We start from the raw sequence: 22,046 nt of genomic DNA on the forward strand, positions 1-22,046 counted from the left end.
ACGGCAAGTTCTTTCACTGGTTAAGCTTAGGCACTCTTTCGAAGTTGGTTAAGGTTAGAGTTAGTCTTAGAGCAGGGCGATAGAACGCCAGCCCTGATTCCAAACTCTAACCAACTTCGAAAGAGTCGCCTAAGCTTAACCAGTGATAAACTAGGCGTTAGGTAGTTTGCTGCTGGTCGAGGCGGAAATGGGCGTCACGCGATTGGGGCGCACATGTCACACGACCAGAAACATCAGTGGCCAATCAGATTCGCAAAACGCATAAACCGGTTGCCTTTCGAATAGACGCGGACCGGCGCTCTGAGGACCCCTTCACACTGAATGAATGAATGAATGAATGAAAACTTTATTTAACAGATTGCAGAATGGGTACAATACAGTACGGCTCAATACACACAATTGTTAAGGGGATGCAGACCAGAGAAAGACGTTTGTCTTGGTTACATCAGGGTCCCCTGAACATAGATGCAAGTGTGAGTCTTTCACCTTTTACATATCTAGATTTGGCATGGATTGCTTGTTTAGATCACTAGCATGGCTAACAAATGCAAATATATTGTAGTCTATATGCTAAACTAATGTATGTACAGTATTATATAAACAGTAGTACAAGTATGAATACACTACAATAAACCAATAGTCAGTGGCTTAAATCCCATCCCAATGTTAGTCGTATGCCAATTCCCAATCCCCTTCCTGGTCGCTGCGCACCTACCCGCCACAGTCAGATCATCTGGGAGAGTGGAGGCTATCACGTGCTTCCTCCGACACACGTCCAGCCAATCAACCGCTTCTTTTCACCTGGCAGCGCGGATCCTCCCTGAGAGGGCGTAGCGTGTGGAAGGATCACACTATCCCACTCGGGTCCTATCCGCGCTTAGCAGGCGCCCCGACCGAACTGTAGGAGTCGCTGTTTACAACGACCCGGACCCACCCCGCCAGCTTCTCCCACCCTCTAATACTGCCAATTGTATTAGTGTGAGCGGCCAGCCAAGCTGGTGACAACCCCGGAGCTGTGAGCTGGATTCGAACAGGCGAATCCAGCTCACAGCTCCGGGGTTGGTGACGAACGCAATCTCCGCTACGCCACCTAACCGCCCTAGGGTCCCCCATTTTCAATGCATCATAACATTTGACATACACGACATACAGATAGACAGTGGTTACATCCAGACATTTATGACATACAAGATATACAAATACAGTACTGTTTAAGAGAGTTTCTAAAAGAGAGTATATACATTTGAGGGGGAAGAAACTGTACATTGGAGGGGGTTTGGACATTTGCTATTATAGTATATTCAAGGCCTTTGAAATAGTTTTATACCCATTTCCTGAGTTCTTTAGTTTAGACGGTTCCTTGTTGCTCATATTGGATTCTTACCCAGCATTGGAATCCTGTATTTCAGTATTCTGAAATAATTACAATGACTACAATTGGTGATTGGTTACCCAGATAGTTTGCAATATCTATTATAAACAGGGTTTACCCACAAACCTCCCTGCTTCAGCACATAACTGTTTTAAAATCAGATTTCTTTATTTTAGTTGTCATATTTATTCAATGTCTGTCTCAAATAATTGTTCCCGCTTTACTTTTACGAGTGTTTTGACCCGTTTTAACTTGCCTGTAACCTCGACATCATTGCAAATGAGGGAAAACCTTGTCGATTATTTCTAGAGTAAATAATGGTTTTAAATTAAATTAAAAGTAGCCTACCTCAAAACTGTACTTAAGTACACCGCTTTGAGTAGTAAAGCTTAAGTTTCTTTACACCCCTATAATTTCATGTCTGTGATACATCAAGACGGGCAGAATGGCTGAAAAACAACAGAGATCGTGCATAAGAGACAAAAGCACACAAACGTCAGGGGGAACATAATTTATTATTGTACATTATAGTTCAGATCACATTTACATTCGACTCCAATAAGGGCACTAACGGTGGTCTCCCCTGCTCTCCTTCTATATGGTGTATCTATTTCTATTGCTTCAGTCCTGCATTGTTTGTACATGTATATCGTTTTTTCTCTCCAGTTTTTCTTTTTTCAAATACAAAAGTTTGGTCGTAGTGGTCCCACTCCCAGCGATGTTATGGTAAGTACGTGCAGGAAGCGATTCCCTTTTCCGACCAAAATGTCCCTCACAATGAAAATTCAATAAAATTAGGTATCACAGGAATCGGATTCCCGCTCCAAACTGGACTCCATCGCATATCCTGCAACGAGAGGGGAAAAAGTGATACTTAAGTTAGTTGTTGTATGCATTATAATGCATAATAGATTCCATTCCATAATAATTCTCCACAGTGTAGTAGTATGGACGTGGCGGAACTGCTTTTTCAAAGTAATGCTAGTTTGACAAACTACATTTTTGTGAGAGTAGTTAAGATGTCATTTAACTTCTTTCATTGTGAAGTAGTTAGTAGTTTGGTTAACTACAGTTTTAGAATCGCTTCCCCAACAGTGGAAATATATAATACTGTACTTCTGGATCCATGTACAACTTCTACTATTAATTTCCATCCATGTCTCCTACAACTACAAGCCATTAAAATCTCCACGTTGAACTTTATTCAATATTGTTATTAAATCCTGACTGATTTTAATGGCTTGTAGTAGAGTAATACCGTAATGTTAGCAAAAATTATAATAATAATGATTTTCACAAAGGTGAATTACTTATGCCTAGTGACTTTCAAACTACTTTCAAGTAGTTTCCACCCCTTTTCAACATCAATAGCAGTGTGACAGGTATTTAGTAAGGTAGGGTGAATTCTGCAAAAACACACCATAATACACCTACGAACACAACACGAGTTAAACACTGGGACAATCTCCAGTAATGGAGAGAAGTAAAAATTAGACTGGTATGGTCATTTACATTTAGTCATTTAGCTGCTGCTTTTGAACAAATCTGGCCCACTGCCTGATATGAGTCTGACATCCCTGCTTTAATATTGAACCCTTTCAGGTATAGGCTTTTTTTTGTCATGTTTTCACTGAATTCTGTCTTGTAGAACTCCATAGGTTTCGATGACCAGCGGCCATTGGTTCATCATCTTTAGAATGTTCAGTTCTCAGAATTCCATCTCATGTGCGGAATCGTACACCCTTGATGTAGCGAGGGCTTCCCTCACCAGCCCCTCCCCTACCTGTCTCCCCTCTGGACTCAGCAGCCCCTCCCCCTACCTGTCTCGACTCTGGACTCACCAGCCCCCCCCTAGCTGTCTCCACTCTGGACTCACCAGCCCCCCCCCCCCCCCCCCCCCCCCTACCTGTCTCCCCTCTCGACTCACCAGCCCCCCCCCCCCCTACCTGTCTCCGCTCTGGACTCACCAGCCCCCCCCCCCCTACCTGTCTCCGCTCTGGACTCACCAGCCCCCCCCCTACCTGTCTCCACTCTGGACTCCCATAGGGATGCAGTAGTTGATCTCCAGCCTGGCGATGTTCCCGAGCCGCAGCACGACACCCGCTCCATACGACCAGCGGATGCACTCCGCCAGTCTCTTCAGGTGCGCTCGCGGGCCCTCACCTGGGGGAACAAACACACAAATAAAGGCTCAACCTCAACAATTAATCTAATCTATTTAGTATTCTAGTTTTAAAAGAGTTTTGTTTGTTTTTAACCTATTCATTTGAAAGGTGCTATAGACTAGAACATTTTTACGTAGACTAATCATTATTTAAGAAAAAAAAAACTTTTATAAAAGGAATAAAAGCATTGCTTTTGTAACAAATAAATGATTGATTGTTGGCGGGTACAAAGTGAATGTTGTTTACATGTTGTGTGCATAAACCCCTCCCTACTTCCCATTACCCCACATGGAACGCACCTGGTTGGATAAATGTGCTGCTAGTTGAGACATGCTGACATGCTGGTGCTCTAGTGCAGGGGTTTCCAATAGGCGGCCCGTGAGGAATTTTAATTTGGCCCGGCAAAGTTCTATTAACACATTGGACGCCAGACCCGAGATAAGTCGGGTTAACTCGCCATCGCTTGAGCGCCAAACCTGAGAAAAGTCGGGTTTTGGTCCTTATTTATTTTATTCGCTGAGCCTGATATTATCATTGGGAATGGGTCTGAGATCGCAAACGTCTAATACTGCCGCCTAACGCCTTGCGGCCGGTATTGCACATCCTTGGAATCTCTCTGGCTCCGCCTGTACGGAGATCTAAAAAGTCCGGTCCAGGTTTTCCTAGTCGGGCAGTAGTAACGTTTATAACACATGGATTGGGGATAATCAAGCACCGCCGATTCATGTACTTTGGTGGATTATGTTGGCAACACGATCGACATCAATACTTGGAATGGCGATCAGATAATTGGAATATTCTTTTTGCAGTACATCCTAGTCAAGGTAAGTGCTATATGGTATCAATCTTGCGTTGATCCGAGCATGCCTTCGTTGTGATCCTGTAGTGTTATGTAACGTTACTCCACAACGTATGCCGTTGGTGACGATCGAAGCATAGAAACCCCCCCCCCCTTTCATGCATGCATGATGAAACATAATACCGATAATATAGCGTTGATTTCAGATTGATTGTTGATCCAAGCGAGGAATGGCACGGTTTCTAGTGACATGCACTAAACGCTGTTTAGCGGCGTTTCCTGGGATTACACAGAATTACTCTAAACTATACTCTTATTCACCATGGTATAAAGAAATTATCAGTTTTTTGCATCTTGACCGGAAGAAACTCAATGACAATCGACTATATTATTAGATCCATAGCTATAATATTTAATATAGTTTTAGCACTGCAAACACCGGCATGTATCCCCATTCATTAAAGCTCTGGCACACACGGCCATACGGCCCACAGCGACCTCTGGCGCTGAAAGAGTTAATCAAAGACTTGTTTTGAATTTTTTTTTATTATCTTTTCCCCCTTTCTTTTTCCGTTTTTCTCCCCTCCCAATGTTAGTCGTTATGCCAATTCCCAATCCCCTTCCTGGTCGTTGCGCACTCTACCCCCTACCGTCGGTCCGGGAGGGCGGAGACTATCACATGCTTCCTCCGACACATGTGTACCCAGCCCACCGCTTCTTTTCACCTGGCAGCGCGGACTCTCACTGGGAGAGTGTAACGTGTGGAAGGTCACACTACCTCTCCCAGATCCTTCCCTTGCTGTGCAGGCGCCCCGACCAAACTGTAGGAGTCACTGTTTACAACGACCAGGACCCACCCTCGCCAAGTTTCCCACCCGCTAACACTGCCAATTGTGTTAGTATGGACGGTCGGCCAACCCGGAAGCACCACAGCTGGATTCGATCTCACTGTCTCTGCGGTGGTAGACAGACGCTTAGTCCGCTGCGCTACCCGGCCGCCTGTTTTGACATTTTCAAAAGGTGTTTGAAATGTATGCTAATTGTTACGTTCGAAGCGGTCCTGCGTATCTAGTTCCCATTTGGTTAATAGCCTGTTTTTATTTGTGTTAAACAAACGAGTGTTGTGCTTCTCTGCCATGGACAATTACATTTTTTATTTCATAAAAGTCTAGACCTGCGTTACAGTGTTTCCAGCAGTTGGCTATAATTGTGCAAATTTGATGCTCCTTCATATAACAAATTTTTTTATTTATTGAATGTTACATTTGGACTTGCATTTCATGCAACTGAAATGACAAGCTGTTCTTCTCACGTAGCCTATGTCTGCATTTTGAGTAGGGAGAGGTGAGGGGGTCGGGGGTGGCCCGCCAAGTAATTTGAATCCTAGAAAGTGGACCGGGCAGAAAATGTATTGGGAACCCCTGCTATAGTGGGTTCATCTAGCATCTAGTGGCTCAATGTTATCTATAGCACCGTTAACTTGTCTGTAACACGACATCATTGCAAACAAGGGCAACCTTGATGATTCTTCCGAGTGTAAATAATGTATTGAAATTAAATTAAATTTGTTCTATGATACAGTGTCGATATTCATTAGTGTTTCTGTTGATCCTTTTTCATTCTTTTTACATTTATTTTATTGTAGAACAGAAAGCATTCCGATCCCAAAGGATTCGTCTGGATCAAAACGTTGTCTGTTTTTAGTAGCCGAGTTCTATTTGCAAGGTCAGAAAAGTGAGTGGGATCTTTTCCTTTTATCTTTAGTCTAATTTAACCCTTGCACTGAAGAACCATATACAGTAAGTCCATTTAGAAATCTTTTGGACAGCCGGTTCAGAGGTTAATCTAAATTACTTGGAGTGTGGATGTGATATATCACAAGAAACGACTCAACATCGACTGTCTGTCTGATAATATGAGTGAACACAACTTACCATCGTTAGATATTAAAGTTTGAAAATGTAAAGTGTCACAGCCAACTAAGTGACACTGGGTATGACATCCTGATCTTATATATGATTATGGGGAAATGTCTGTAGATTCTTCCTGGACAATGGAATAGAAACACGTTATGTGTAAACACATGTTAAAATGCCACAAGTCAACGAGTGACACTTTGTATAATATTCTTATGTTTATTATATATGATTGGAGCTATGTATATGACCTGTATACTATTTATACACTTATAAATCTATGTTACAGTTAATGTGCAGTCGGAGTAAAGAGCAGGCCTGAGCTGAGAGCAAGTCGGCACAGTTTAAACCTGTCCTGTCTGCATAGAATAAAACCAATGATTGGTACAGGTGTATTGTATATTTATATATATATATATACAATATATACAATGCAATATACAATAGTATATTGATGTATTACAGGTATGTAGTATGCAGTACAGATATATGTGTATTGTAGGAACACAGGCCAGTTATTCCCTCTCAATACTGACTACAGCCCAGAGGAATGTACAGGGGCCTCTCTGCTCAAGAAGGGACTTTCCACAGCAGAGAACAAAGGGAGTCTGTTCCGGCGAAAACGTTACAATTACTTTCGAGTTACGACCTAGTGGAGTAAAATGGGAGGAGAGCCAGTCCCCACGAGCCGTGCATTGACTGGCTGGTGAAATGACATCACGGTGACAGCGCTGTATTTGGACCAATAAGCAGAAGAGATCTGGGGATTTATAAGGGCCAACTGGCGAGATCACAGTGGGATTTTTACACGGAGAAGGAGAGAGAAGAAGAATGGTGCCTACAGACTTCTTTGAGAGATTTTGAAGTTTTTACCAGTGTGTGACTTGGAAGACCAAGATGCAGATGACATGTTTTGTTTTTATATAATCTTTTAAACTGTAATGGATATTTTTTATTTAGTCTTTTTCTGTAACTTCATTGAAATAAAGATGACTTTTTATAATCCATTGAGTTCTTGGACTGATCCCTGCCAGCAAATACCAGCCGCGCCCTGATTTCCTCTGAGGTGACTATGTCCTGAAATACAGATTGAATCAATTGACTGGTTAATGCTTTTCAGCTAAAATATATAGATTTATATATGTATATGCTATGTACTGATAAGAAATACTAAGCATATAGATGAGTGTTGTTTGCGGGTTCCGTTGACGGAGGAGGAGGAGGACAGGAGGGGCCAGGGAGTGCAAACAATGATTACGTGTTAGTACAGTGGTAATACTTATTAAAAAAGTAGTAATACAACCAAGCTTTCAAATGAGCAGTATTACAAGCCCTTTCGTAAAATGATGATAATGATAATAATAATATTATTTTTATTACATGATATAATAGTTCTCCTAAACAAAATATTCGGTTTATTTCAAACAAGAAGAGATTAACAACTCTTCATGATTACATTTCATATCAACTGGATATCACAAGACCAGTGACTTGAAGTAATCTAGACAGAAATAGTAAATTGACTCGAGAACTTGGCGAGTTTAGCACCTCGCCGGGGGATATCGAGCGGCCGCAGGTTTATATCTCGAGTAGGTGATTGAGATGTATAGAGGCGACCTGTAGGATTCAACATGGCGTCCCTGGGTTAGGGCTGAGATCGGTAAGATAACAGCCAAAATAAAATAAACTAGAAATATTGAAAAAGAAAAAAACGGAGAACCGAGTTTTAGAATACACCAGTCAAAGGATATTGATCTGTAGGGCCCTCGATGGAGAGCAGTGGCAAATTAAAGGCATCTGCATAGTGGGGGCATTGCTGGTGGAGCGGTTGAGCCCGCAAAATTGGATTAAAAAAAAAAAAAAAAAAGGGGGTAAAGAAAACCCTCTCTCTAAAATGTCTGGCAGTTTAGAGAGACAGAAGCGCAGTCAAACGACCGTTCACAGAAAGGCGAGCTGGATGGCTACCTAGCCCAAAGATACCGTATGTGAGCATGGGAGACTGGATGTGAAGCGCAGTCAAAACGACCGTTCACAGAAAGGCGAGCTGGATGGCTACCTAGCCCAAAGATACCGTATGTGAGTATGGGAGACTGGATGTGAAGCGCAGTCAAAACGACCGTTCACAGAAAGGCGAGCTGGATGGCTACCTAGCCCAAAGATACCGTATGTGAGTATGGGAGACTGGATGTGAAGCGAAGTCAAAACGACCGTTCACAGAAAGGCGAAGCTAACTAGCACTACATCGGCTAACAAGCCAGTGCTAACACCAAGAGGAGCTAGCACGAGAGAAGCTAGCTCAGGAGGAGCTAGCACGAGAGAAGCTAGCTCAAGAGGAGCTAGCACGAGAGAAGCTAGCTCAAGAGGAGCTAGCACGAGAGAAGCTAGCTCAGGAGGAGCTAGCACGAGAGAAGCTAGCTCAAGAGGAGCTAGCACGAGAGAAGCTAGCTCAAGAGGAGCTAGCACGAGAGAAGCTAGCTCAGGAGGAGCTAGCACGAGAGAAGCTAGCTCAAGAGGAGCCAGCACGAGAGAAGCTAGCTCAGGAGGAGCTAGCACGAGAGAAGCTAGCTCAGGAGGAGCTAGCACGAGAGAAGCTAGCTCAGGAGGAGCTAGCACGAGAGAAGCTAGCTCAAGAGAAGCTAGCACGAGAGAAGCTAGCTCAAGAGGAGCTAGCACGAGAGAAGCTAGCTCAGGAGGAGCTAGCACGAGAGAAGCTAGCTCAAGAGGAGCTAGCACGAGAGAAGCTAGCTCAGGAGGAGCTAGCACGAGAGAAGCTAGCTCAAGAGGAGCTAGCACGAGAGAAGCTAGCTCAAGAGGAGCTAGCACGAGAGAAGCTAGCTCAAGAGGAGCTAGCACGAGAGAAGCTAGCTCAGGAGGAGCTAGCACGAGAGAAGCTAGCTCAAGAGGAGCCAGCACGAGAGAAGCTAGCTCAAGAGGAGCTAGCACGAGAGAAGCTAGCTCAGGAGGAGCTAGCACGAGAGAAGCTAGCTCAAGAGGAGCCAGCACGAGAGAAGCTAACTCAGGAGGAGCTAGCACGAGAGAAGCTAGCTCAGGAGGAGCTAGCACGAGAGAAGCTAGCTCAAGAGGAGCTAGCACGCCAGAAGCTAGCTCAGGAGGAGCTAGCACGAGAGATGCTAGCTCAGGAGGAGCTGGCACACCAGAAGCTAGCTCAGGAGGAGCTAGCACAAGAGAAGCCAGCCCAGGAGATGCTAGCCCAGGAGAAGCTGGCACGGGTAGCTCAGGAGAGGCTGGCGCGGCAGATGCTAGCCCAGGAGAAGCTGGCACGGGTAGCTCAGAAGAAACTGGCGCAGCAGATGCTAGCTCATGAGAAGCTGGCGCAGCAGATGCTCGCTCAGGAGATACAAGCACACGAGACGCTAGCTCGCATGTTGAGACATCTCAAAGGACTAGAGATCCCCGAAAGGGCCTCAATGGACCAACTGATGGAAAGAGAAGTAAGGACCCCCGGTCAAGATCCAGGGTATAAGATGGTGGAGAAACTAATCGCACAGGTGCGAGGCGGGAGCATGTCTCTCAATGATGCAGCAGAATCAGTCATGAATGGAACACCTATGCAAGGATCATGCTCACTGCTTGAAAAGCTACTCAGAGGAGTCCCAGGGGGTAACCCACTGGCAGCCCGATGCGCAGCATGGTCACAAGACCAGCTACGTATCGAATGTATGCTGTATGACCAAGTTAAAATGCTATCTGACAAAAGGGGGGCCTCCCAGGAGTTCCCCCCGAAAACAACCAAGGACAGAACAGGGAAAAAGAAGTACCAATACCTACCTGCAGACGAGTGGGCCGCACTAACCCCAGAACAGCAAGCAGAGGTGAGGACAACAAGGGAGGAATTCAAAGCCCGGAAGGAGAATCAATAGTATCCTTACCCTCTGGGGCCCTGACACAAGTGACTCAAGCAAGTGCAAACTGCACTTGACATACAGCTCATCTGTCAAGAGGAATAATATAAAGTGTTATTGTCATTTAGGAAGAAACATGACATAGAATACTACAAAAGTTTTGTATATATTCTAAGTATAATATATAAAGATGTCCGTCCTTGCTCTAAACCCAGAGTAAAGTAAAGTGAATTTGTAATCTATTTCATTCGGAAGGGATTTCCTGACAGCAACCATTTGGTGGGTTAGCACCCTACCAGCCATATCAGCTGCATGAGATGTACACTCACCAGCACCTATGGGTAAAAAATTGAGACTCTGCAAACTCCCATCAAGCTTAGCACCTTGACGCGGGGGGACAGAGCGAGCATCAGGGTCTCTGTATCCGACGGGCCTATCAGATTTGTGGGGACTTGGAAGCCTCAGCATACAGGACGCTGTGGTGCTTGGGCGGCCAAGTCACTGGTTTATAGGTCTGTCAAAACGGATTGGAGGTTCCGGGGCTAAGGACATAAGTTCAAGTGAGTTGGGCTTTATACTATTTAAATAGGTATCAAAAACCGAAAGAATATGAACCGAAATGACTGCTGTCGGGTGCCTCTGGAGTAGAATTAATTACAGATTTGAAAAAAACCAAACGTAGAAGGTTCTACTCAAAGAAAGAATCACACTTAAAGTATATTTCTGTGATAGCAGTAAAAGTTTACTCACGACTAAAAAGTTACGTAATGTTTTCTTACAGTCAAAAGACGTAGAAGGTTCTACTCAAAGAAAGAATCACACTTAAAGTATATTTCTGTGATAGCAGTAAAAGTTTACTCACGACTAAAAAGTTACGTAATGTTTTCTTACAGTCAAAAAACGTAGAAGGTTCTACTCAAAGAAAGAATCACACTTAAAGTATATTTCTGTGATAGCAGTAAAAGTTTACTCACGACTAAAAAGTTACGTAATGTTTTCTTACAGTCAAAAAACGTAGAAGGTTCTACTCAAGGAAAGAATCACACTTAAAGTATATTTCTGTGATAGCAGTAAAAGTTTACTCACGACTAAAAAGTTACGTAATGTTTTCTTACAGTCAAAAGACGTAGAAGGTTCTACTCAAAGAAAGAATCACACTTAAAGTATATTTCTGTGATAGCAGTAAAAGTTTACTCACGACTAAAAAGTTACGTAATGTTTTCTTACAGTCAAAAGACGTAGAAGGTTCTACTCAAAGAAAGAATCACACTTAAAGTATATTTCTGTGATAGCAGTAAGAGTTTACTCACGACTAAAAAGTTACGTAATGTTTTCTTACAGTCAAAAGACGTAGAAGGTTCTACTCAAAGAAAGAATCACACTTAAAGTATATTTCTGTGATAGCAGTAAAAGTTTACTCACGACTAAAAAGTTACGTAATGTTTTCTTACAGTCAAAAAACGTAGAAGGTTCTACTCAAGGAAATAATCACACTTAAAGTATATTTCTGTGATAGCAGTAAAAGTTTACTCACGACTAAAAAGTTACGTAATGTTTTCTTACAGTCAAAAGACGTAGAAGGTTCTACTCAAAGAAAGAATCACACTTAAAGTATATTTCTGTGATAGCAGTAAAAGTTTACTCACGACTAAAAAGTAACGTAATTACAGTCGAAACCTAAGTAGAAAAAATAGGTACCAGGTCACCTCAACCAGAAGTAACCTAATGTTTACTTAAAATCAGAATAAGTCCTGCTACTAGGACGGAAATGGAACCGGCGTAATAATACAGGCTGGTGTTATCAGCAGGAGCTGAGTCTATAAGAGGCTACATAGCCTGAATCTACAAGCTGGCTAACTAGCCGGAACTAATACCAGACATAAACAGTAACTAACTACCCAGTCTGGACAGAGACAAGCACAACACAGGGTAGACCCCCTGTGCAAGAAGGAAGTGGACGGAAACAACAGTCCGAAAGATCTGTGAACAATGTGCGCTGGTAAAGGTGCGCTGGTAAAGGGACAAAACCTGAATCAGTGCCACACTCCTAGACGGGGGGGCGGTCCCCCGGAATCAGCGAACGACGCAGCGGATGGCAAGAAGGAATATACTGACTCAGGTCAGAAATCGGAACTGGAGGAAGACCGGGATAGGTCAAGCTCCAGAGCATCCTCAAGGTCCTCATCTAGACCTCCTAGACCTCCCAGACCTCCCAGACCTCCTAGACCTCCCAGACCTCCCAGACCTCCCAGACCTCCCAGACCTCCTAGACCTCCCAGACCGGACAGAGAGACATCGGCCTGGACCCAGGTTACAGGGCGACGAGAGCCCTGAATGGACCTGAAAGAGAGAAGAGAAATTAGTCCTCTGTGGACTGTATCTGTGATGTCCTGCGAGACCTACGGACAGGGTCACATGACCAGGCCAACCACACGTCAATAGAGGACTGCTGCTACAATTCTCGGGGACCCGTGGGGGTCGCCCGAGAAGTGACAAATCAACCTACCTCAAACTATGGGAGAGATCCAAGAGGTCAGAGGGGGCGACCCCAAGATGACCAAGGTGACCAAGATGACCAAGATGACCAAGGTGACCAAGATGACCAAGACGACAACAGCCTGGGTGCATCGGCCGGGAACAACAGATGCAAGTCTTCCCGCCGGATACCAAGCAACAACGTGACCCCTATCCTGTCGAGCCGTCCTGCCAGGGAACAACAGATGCAAGTCTTCCCGCCGGCTACCAGGGTAACAAGGCACCAAGATGGCAGAGGGGGTGTGGAGAGTCACAGCCACGTGACCCCACAATCGCCATCTCGTTCCCCAGTACAGACGCTATTAAGACAATGGAAAATGACCGACCAGGATGACAGAGGGGGTGTAAAGTGTCACAGCCAACTAAGTGACACTGGGTATGACATCCTGATCTTATATATGATTATGGGGAAATGTCTGTAGATTCTTCCTGGACAATGGAATAGAAACACGTTATGTGTAAACACATGTTAAAATGCCACAAGTCAACGAGTGACACTTTGTATAATATTCTTATGTTTATTATATATGATTGGAGCTATGTATATGACCTGTATACTATTTATACACTTATAAATCTATGTTACAGTTAATGTGCAGTCGGAGTAAAGAGCAGGCCTGAGCTGAGAGCAAGTCGGCACAGTTTAAACCTGTCCTGTCTGCATAGAATAAAACCAATGATTGGTACAGGTGTATTGTATATTTATATATATATATATACAATATATACAATGCAATATACAATAGTATATTGATGTATTACAGGTATGTAGTATGCAGTACAGATATATGTGTATTGTAGGAACACAGGCCAGTTATTCCCTCTCAATACTGACTACAGCCCAGAGGAATGTACAGGGGCCTCTCTGCTCAAGAAGGGACTTTCCACAGCAGAGAACAAAGGGAGTCTGTTCCGGCGAAAACGTTACAATTACTTTCGAGTTACGACCTAGTGGAGTAAAATGGGAGGAGAGCCAGTCCCCACGAGCCGTGCATTGACTGGCTGGTGAAATGACATCACGGTGACAGCGCTGTATTTGGACCAATAAGCAGAAGAGATCTGGGGATTTATAAGGGCCAACTGGCGAGATCACAGTGGGATTTTTACACGGAGAAGGAGAGAGAAGAAGAATGGTGCCTACAGACTTCTTTGAGAGATTTTGAAGTTTTTACCAGTGTGTGACTTGGAAGACCAAGATGCAGATGACATGTTTTGTTTTTATATAATCTTTTAAACTGTAATGGATATTTTTTATTTAGTCTTTTTCTGTAACTTCATTGAAATAAAGATGACTTTTTATAATCCATTGAGTTCTTGGACTGATCCCTGCCAGCAAATACCAGCCGCGCCCTGATTTCCTCTGAGGTGACTATGTCCTGAAATACAGATTGAATCAATTGACTGGTTAATGCTTTTCAGCTAAAATATATAGATTTATATATGTATATGCTATGTACTGATAAGAAATACTAAGCATATAGATGAGTGTTGTTTGCGGGTTCCGTTGACGGAGGAGGAGGAGGACAGGAGGGGCCAGGGAGTGCAAACAATGATTACGTGTTAGTACAGTGGTAATACTTATTAAAAAAGTAGTAATACAACCAAGCTTTCAAATGAGCAGTATTACAAGCCCTTTCGTAAAATGATGATAATGATAATAATAATATTATTTTTATTACATGATATAATAGTTCTCCTAAACAAAATATTCGGTTTATTTCAAACAAGAAGAGATTAACAACTCTTCATGATTACATTTCATATCAACTGGATATCACAAGACCAGTGACTTGAAGTAATCTAGACAGAAATAGTAAATTGACTCGAGAACTTGGCGAGTTTAGCACCTCGCCGGGGGATATCGAGCGGCCGCAGGTTTATATCTCGAGTAGGTGATTGAGATGTATAGAGGCGACCTGTAGGATTCAACAGAAAACATTGTTCCTCTGAAAACGTAAAAACAGACGTACCTGTACAGTATATGATTCTTCGTCTGAGGTACTTGATTTTAACCACCATATACTGTAGGTAATAGGTATTCAATGGAAGCGAACTAGGAACCTACCGTAGTTCAGGTTACACAGGTTCCCGGCATTGAGGAAGAAGTGGGTTCTGAAGAGGTCACCGAAGCCCCCTCTGCCAGGCCGGAATGGCAGCGGGGTGTAGAGGTGGAGGCCACCCGCCCAGTATGCTTCTCCTCCGAGGTAGTCACCTGCCATACCAGTAATACCACCACACAACATCACACACGTGAACATGCTAGGGACACGCCCATAACTACTTCCTCACTGCCGATACCCTTTCTGAGTACTGACTCCATCTAATATACTCTTACTGAGCAGTATAAACTTCAGTAGTAAAATACACGCCCATAACTACTTCCTCACTGCCGATACCCTTTCTGAGTACTGACTCCATCTAATATACTCTTACTGAGCAGTATAAACTTCAGTAGTAAAATGTCATTCGACAAAATGTATTCAGATGTCACTTAATACAATTTACCAGAAGAAGCATTTCACTACCATTGTACTTCTTCTTTGCCATTTTCATGCCTCATGACCCCCATTGACTTCCGCTACTAGTAAGAACATATGATAGAACTCTTTGCAGAGGACTTATATGTGACTGATTACTACATTGATTTATATGGGATTACTACATTGACTTATAATAGTATTGCTAACAAATGCTAACAAAAGGCTGATGGTTATTTCTCATGTTTCATGGTTATTTCATCAATAAGGTAGGCCCAGAGCTTGGTATTAAGTATACAAATGTCATTATCTATACCGTAATCATAGAGGCAGTTCAGCAAAAAACAATGCTGATTTATTTTGCACATAATCTCACACACATCCCTAAAAGACAAGGGGCTAGATCCACAAAGAATGGATTGCACGGAGCAAGTTGCACCCTTACTTAAAATTCATTATGAATTGAAAATGGGGGACCCTGATGTAAACAAGACGAAAGTCTTTCTCTGGTCTGCATCCCCTTAACAATTGTGTGTATTGAGCCGTACTGTATTGTACCCATTCTGCAATCTGTTAATACAATTTTCATTCAATCAATCACCGTGCAGATTGATTGATTGAATGAAAAATGTTCATAGAAGGTCTCACCTTCACTCTGTGGGCCCATGCTGTACATACTGAATCCTCTGATGCTGGTGGGACCGCCAAGATAGAACCTAGGACACACACACATAGAACTACTCACACGCTATACAAAACACATAACAGTATTGAAAGAAGAAAGCTACATCCCATGATGTCTGTATTCACATGTACCATGCCGTCTGTATTCACATGTACCATGATGTCTGTATTCACATGTACCATGATGTCTGTATTCACATGTACCATGCCGTCTGTATTCACATGTACCATGATGTCTGTATTCACATGTACCATGATGTCTGTATTCACATGTACCATGCCGTCTGTATTCACATGTACCATGATGTTTGTATTCTATTCACATGTACCATGATGTCTGTATTCACATGTACCATGATGTCTGTATTCACATGTACCATGCCGTCTGTATTCACATGTACCATGATGTCTGTATTCTATTCACATGTACCATGATGTCTGTATTCACATGTACCATGCCGTCTGTATTCACATGTACCATGATGTCTGTATTCACATGTACCATGATGTCTGTATTCACATGTCACATGCTATTCTCGCATTAAAAACTCAAGACAATATAAACTTCAATCCAATAAATGACCAATAAACAAAGCCAGTAGTGGGGCAACAGTGTTCCAACAGAGGGGGCCATAGTGGGCTTGTGCATTTAAGTGAAACGAGAGGTCCACTGTGTGTGTCATGTACCTGTCCGCTATAGAGGTTGGCTTGTCGCCGACGGGCAGGAGCATTCCACCCCACATAGAGGCAGACAGCACCTGGAGGGAGACAGAGAAGCAGAGGAAAGGCTGTCGTCAGCATGTGGAAATCAGTGCAGCCATAAATATCTGGCTTGTTAAAACGTAGTTTGCATCGAGTGTTGCTGTGCCTCGTTACTTCCAACACCATGTTGTTTACTGTGTTCAGCTATTGTGTTTGTAGCAGCCATGGTCCTCTGGTCTCTGCATTTCTCAATGCACCCCTCCACACACAGCTGCATACTGTATGGCACTCCATTAAAAGGAACACAGCAACATTATGGGAAATGTGCTTTCGGTCTTCTCCAGAGTCAGACAAGAAAATAGATACCCATTTCCGATTAAATGAATGGAAGAGGATACGGAGCCGCGGCTACACGTGGTTTTGGCCAACAGCTAGGCTAGCTGGTCCGTATCCGCTGCCGTTAATTTGTGCTAAGCTAGGCTAGCTTGCAGCCTAGATAGCTTTCTACTGAACGCACAGAGAGGAAATTTGTATCCATCCTCTTGTGACTCAAGAGAAGATGGTAAGTGCATTTCCCATAGTTACCATGTTGCTTTAACCCTTTCACTGCCACACGACAGAAGGTTAACCCTTTACTATCACACAACCGACTGCAATGCTCCATCATTAGCATCATTAGCTCCGCATCCGCGGCGCTAATGATGGAGCATCGCCGTCGGTTGTGTGATAGTAAAGGGCTAACCTTCTGTCGTGTGGCAGTGAAAGGGCTAACCTTCTGTCGTGTGGCAGTGAAAGGGCTAACCTTCTGTCATGTGGCAGTGAAAGGGCTAACCTTCTGTCGTGTGGCAGTGAAAGGGCTAACCTTCTGTCGTGTGGCAGTGAAAGGGCTAACCTTCTGTCGTGTGGCAGTGAAAGGGTTAACAGTGCTGTACTGCAGGACTAAATGTTTAAGTGGAGTGATACGCCTACCATCTATTCGTTGTCATGCTGTCATGTGTCTGTGGTAACGTCACTGTGAAACCTTGTAAGTTGTTGATATGCCTTCCATCGTCACAATAAGAAATTCCTGTACATTTGTTCGATTTAGCCAATAAAGTGTTGCAGATTCAGTTATTTTTTTATCTTCTGTCGTTTTTTTATAGGTCTATTGTTGCGACTGTTCCATTTTGAATGAGCACATTTTAATGCACAAAAGACAAAACTCACCGAGTCCCAGAAAAGACTCTTGTTCATCTGGATCTCAAAGTCCTCCTTGAGGAAGCTGGCGTCTCCCCCGGTGTAACCAGCCAGCTCCTTCACAATGAACCACAACACATGTTAGCCTGATGCACACGCACACGCGGTTGATTTGGTCTGGGGGGGAAAGCTTTGGTGTTGTTGGTGGATCACCACAGACCTGGTGGATCTTTAGGAGAGCACCTCTCCTGGGCAGGATGGAGGAGTTTCTGGTGTCAATGACCATGGCATGCTAGGAGAAGACAGGTTGATTAGAAAGATCAATACGGTAAAAGGACCACAGGTTATCTCAGGTAGCCCTCTGTCTATCTGGCCCTGGCCCTCTCCAAGGTTTAGATGTTGATGTTGTTTCCTTGACAACAATGTGGAAATCTGGCGCCCACAGGGCAGTGCCACTGCAGCGCTGGGACCTGGGCTGCATTCGGTTCCAGGTTAATGCTTTCTTCTCGTCATTGTCTTCCCTCGAGTCGAGGAGGGAATCCCCATTTTACATTCCCTTGATCCCCAATTTTCCCTGTATAAAGTATAAAGTGCATCCCATAATCCAACGCTCCACACGGCCAAAGAGCAGTATGATGGCTAGCAATTGTGCATATTAATGAGTAGGATAGCATTATGGCAACTTTCAGTTTTGACACTGCTTTATTTAAAGTTAATTCCTTGTCTGTTCGTATGCTGCACCACTTAAAGGCGATCAGGTTGTAATTTTTTTTTAAGCGTAATATTGCAAATATTGTAATAAGATCTAAGGGCTGTTCAGTTTCCACTAGTGTTCCCTTGTCCCTCTTCCTTTGCAGAGAAGCACATGGGTTTACTTGTTGTATGTTAGAAATATCGTCACCAGAGGGCTCTCTAAAGGGAAGACAACAAGGGGAGGGAGTGTGCCAACTTGGATTAGAATGCAGCCCAGGATTCTATTGAAGTGAATGAGACATTTAGAACCCCTCAGTGGTCGTTTACTTCAGTGACCAAACATTCATCTTATAAGAACCTTGCCTGGTTCTCCCCATTTAAGAAAATGAATGCTACTTTCTATGTTGGGGGTATGTGAATTTGAGCTTACTCTACTGTTGTTTCCCATGTTGTAAGTGGCTCTGGATATGAGCTTCTGCTAATTGCCTAAGATTTATACTACGCTTAATTGACACTTAATAAATAAAGTTTTTATAACGTAAAAACATAAATTCAGTGTCTGATAGTAATTAGTTAAAAACAAATGGGTGAAAGCTAGCCGGCCAGTGAACTCTGAGGCCAAATACCGAGAGCGAGGACTTGAGCGTGTGTCCACTCTCCTCCCGAACAGCGAAGGAGGCTGTGCGAGCCAGGCAGCTCAGCTCTCTCCACACGCCCTCCCACTTCAGCGTCTGGCTGGTCTTCCACACAGGGAACTGTTGGTGCACAAAGCAGATGGAACAGGTCAACATGGGTTAGTGCAATAGGGCTAAACCATTAATAATAATAAAAGAAAATATTATTATATAAAAAAAACGCATCGCACGTCGCAGCACTTTGCTCTTGTCTGTCGGCTACGGGCTGCGTTTTCGCCGATCAACCAATACATGAAAGTTGAATTTGCCGCCTTTCGATCGTCACCGCACTCAACCTATTGCGTGCTTCGGGTCTCGAGTTAGAAGAAACATCCGGCAAGCGTCATTTGACAAGCCTTTCGGACGAGTGACGTCCGGTTGTGAACAGTCCTGAACTGACCAGTGACCAGTCACCGCTGATGGCGAAAATGATTGACCACCGTTGTAGCCAAGGAGCGTCTGCTCCGAACGCGATCCCAGACGGGCGCTCAGAGTGGGGGAAGGTGACACAAGAAGTCGAAGAAGTCCTTTGTTTTGACTCAAGAGGCGAAATAAAAGGCACTGGACGGCCATTTTGGATAATCACGCTGAATTATTGCGGTACACACATTACAAAAACCTTTGTGAAATACTAATTTTCCGTGGGATTTTTATAAACTTTGGACCTGTATGACTATAAGACTTCAGGCTATGGAACAGTTATGTTTTCCAGCTCCTACCTCTCAGCTGGAACTTAAAAACAGGCATCTGGCAACCAGTAAAAATAAATGTGAGTACACAAAACTTTTACTTCAAACCTCTGTTACTCTATTTCATTAGCACTCAGTGATTTTTCTTTATTGTGTAAGAAACTTTGGAATGTTACCTTTCAAAAGAGAAAAGGTCCTTTGCGCTATACATACCGGTATATATTATTCCTAAAATTGCCAAATAACTGTTGGTCTGGTGTAGTAGCTAATAACCTTTAACCTTTGACCTTTGACAGCCAGGTAATCCCCCTCTCCCCCTCAGTCACAAATCTGGGGGTTCGATTTGACCCCCACCTGACCTTCAACATCCACATAAAACACCTCTGCAAGACCTCATTCTATCACCTAAAAAAATATATCAAAACTCCGTCCCACTCTATGTCCATGCCTTTATCTCCTCAAGACTGGACTACTGTAACGGACTCTTCATCGGGATTCCTGGCAAGAGCATCCAAAAGCTGCAATACATCCAGAACAGCGCTGCCAGGATCCTGATGAGTCCGTAAACACGATCACATAACACCCATCCTCCACTCACTACACTGGCTCCCCGTCTCATCCCGGATCAATTACAAAATCCTGATGCTCTCACCCATAACTGCATAAACGGACATGCACCCCTCTACCTTCAGGAACTCATCACTCCACAATCCTCCACCCGCACCCTCAGATCCGCAGGTAGCCTGCTCCTTCAGGTCCCCAATACCCGGCTCTGCACCATGGGTGACCGAGCCTTCTGCACGGCTGCACCACGCCTGTGGAACAGCCTCCCCATCCAGCTGAGGGCACCACAGAGCCTGGACTCTTTTAAAGCAGGCCTGAAAACCTACCTGTTCAAAAAGGCCTTTGACTGTTAGCTTTTTATTTTTATTTTCTTGTGCTGCTGTTTTTTTATTTTCTGTTCATACTATGTTTTTAATTAACTATGTTCTATTTTTATCTTATTTTTATTCTGTATTTTATTTGTTTTACTAATAACTATTTAATTTTTTTTAACTGTTTTTAACCCTGTAGTGTAGCACTTTGGATCCCAGCGAACAAAAAGTGCATTACAAATTCAATCTATTATTATTTATTATTATTATAATAAACAACATTTAGCTGCTTAAACGTATGTATAATTATTCATTGATTCACTCATATACCAAAATCCATTTGAATTGAAAATGTTTGCTTTTCGCATCAAATATTGATATGCGTTTAAAATGCATTTAATTTAGATTAACTACAAACTCTCAAATGAATTAGATTAATTAGTCCCACCACTAATATATATATGAAATAATATAAATATATATTTTTATATATACATATGGTGTATAATATTTAGACTCTCAAAATCTGCTGTACTGTATATTACAATATAGACTACTGCAAATTTCCAAAAGGTTATAATTGTATATCAGAGAAAAAGCCTCTTTCACCCTCTCTTTGGGATGTTTCAGAATCTTCTACAACACTGAAACAAGTCTGAAACACTAACACGTTTTCATTCTAAAATGCATAACTTTTGCTATGTTTACGCCTAGGTCCACACTACTCTACATACTACACACTACTAAGCGTTTTTGAGTCCCTAACACCAAGACATTTGAAGATGCTGCTGGCCCGTTTCGTTTCAGACTTTTTGAAATGATGAAGCAGACACTCGCATTCGCTTCTAATGCCTTCAAAACATTATAGCCAGGCCACAACATTATAGCCAGGCCAAAACATTATAGCCAGGCCAAAACATTATAGCCAGGCCAAAACATTATAGCCCGTGCTTGATTTGTAATTCAGGAAGTGTTGGAACAGACAGGGTGGTGATCCGGCGGGTCATGGGGAGAAAGAAAGTTCAGCTGTGCTGAAGCTAAACAAGAATGACATAATAAACAACGCCATGTGCAGCGCACCAACAAGACATGACAATGGAGCCAAGTAAACACTATATGCCCACAATGATGGCATTTGTAATTGGCCATACTCCACCGGCCTGGCCGTGTGGCAATAAAAGGAACTTGAACTTGAACTTGATACTCATTTCACCGCACAAGTGCCCACTAGCTGTGGGGCTTACAGTGATGTGCTCGTCATCAATCATCCTTCTTATCATTCATCAGCACTACTCGGAGGATGGCAGTGAAAAGCATGCATACCTGGGGGCGGCTGAGTGGCGCAGTGGGCAAGGCGCTCGCCACTAACGCAGGAGATGCTGGTATCGAGCCCAGCTCTCGGCGTTGCTACCGGCTTGGCCGGCCG

At 43.4% G+C, this 22,046-nt stretch overlaps 1 protein-coding gene across 2 annotated transcripts in view; it reads right to left on the reverse strand.

The window, feature by feature from the left end:
* Window positions 1-1,878: 1,878 nt before the first annotated feature.
* The window catches only part of samm50 (SAMM50 sorting and assembly machinery component), a 29,532-nt gene continuing 9,364 nt past the window's right edge, over window positions 1,879-22,046 (reverse strand). Inside the window, exons 8-15 of one of the 2 annotated variants that reach the window (XM_084334879.1) lie at window positions 19,009-19,137; window positions 17,910-17,981; window positions 17,720-17,806; window positions 16,499-16,569; window positions 15,776-15,843; window positions 14,716-14,862; window positions 3,394-3,535; window positions 1,879-2,219 (exon numbers count right to left, since the gene is read on the reverse strand). In XM_084334879.1, the coding sequence (XP_084191005.1) occupies window positions 2,174-2,219; window positions 3,394-3,535; window positions 14,716-14,862; window positions 15,776-15,843; window positions 16,499-16,569; window positions 17,720-17,806; window positions 17,910-17,981; window positions 19,009-19,137 (762 nt within the window). In that variant the 3' untranslated portion in view covers window positions 1,879-2,173. Of the gene's footprint in view, window positions 2,220-3,393; window positions 3,536-14,715; window positions 14,870-15,773; window positions 15,844-16,498; window positions 16,570-17,719; window positions 17,807-17,909; window positions 17,982-19,008; window positions 19,138-22,046 lie in introns of both variants that reach the window. The other variant, XM_084334878.1, reaches the window with a different exon arrangement.

The sequence above is a fragment of the Notolepis coatsorum genome (genome assembly GCF_963971535.1).
Source record: "Notolepis coatsorum genome assembly, chromosome: 18".
NCBI lineage: Eukaryota > Metazoa > Chordata > Actinopteri > Aulopiformes > Paralepididae > Notolepis > Notolepis coatsorum.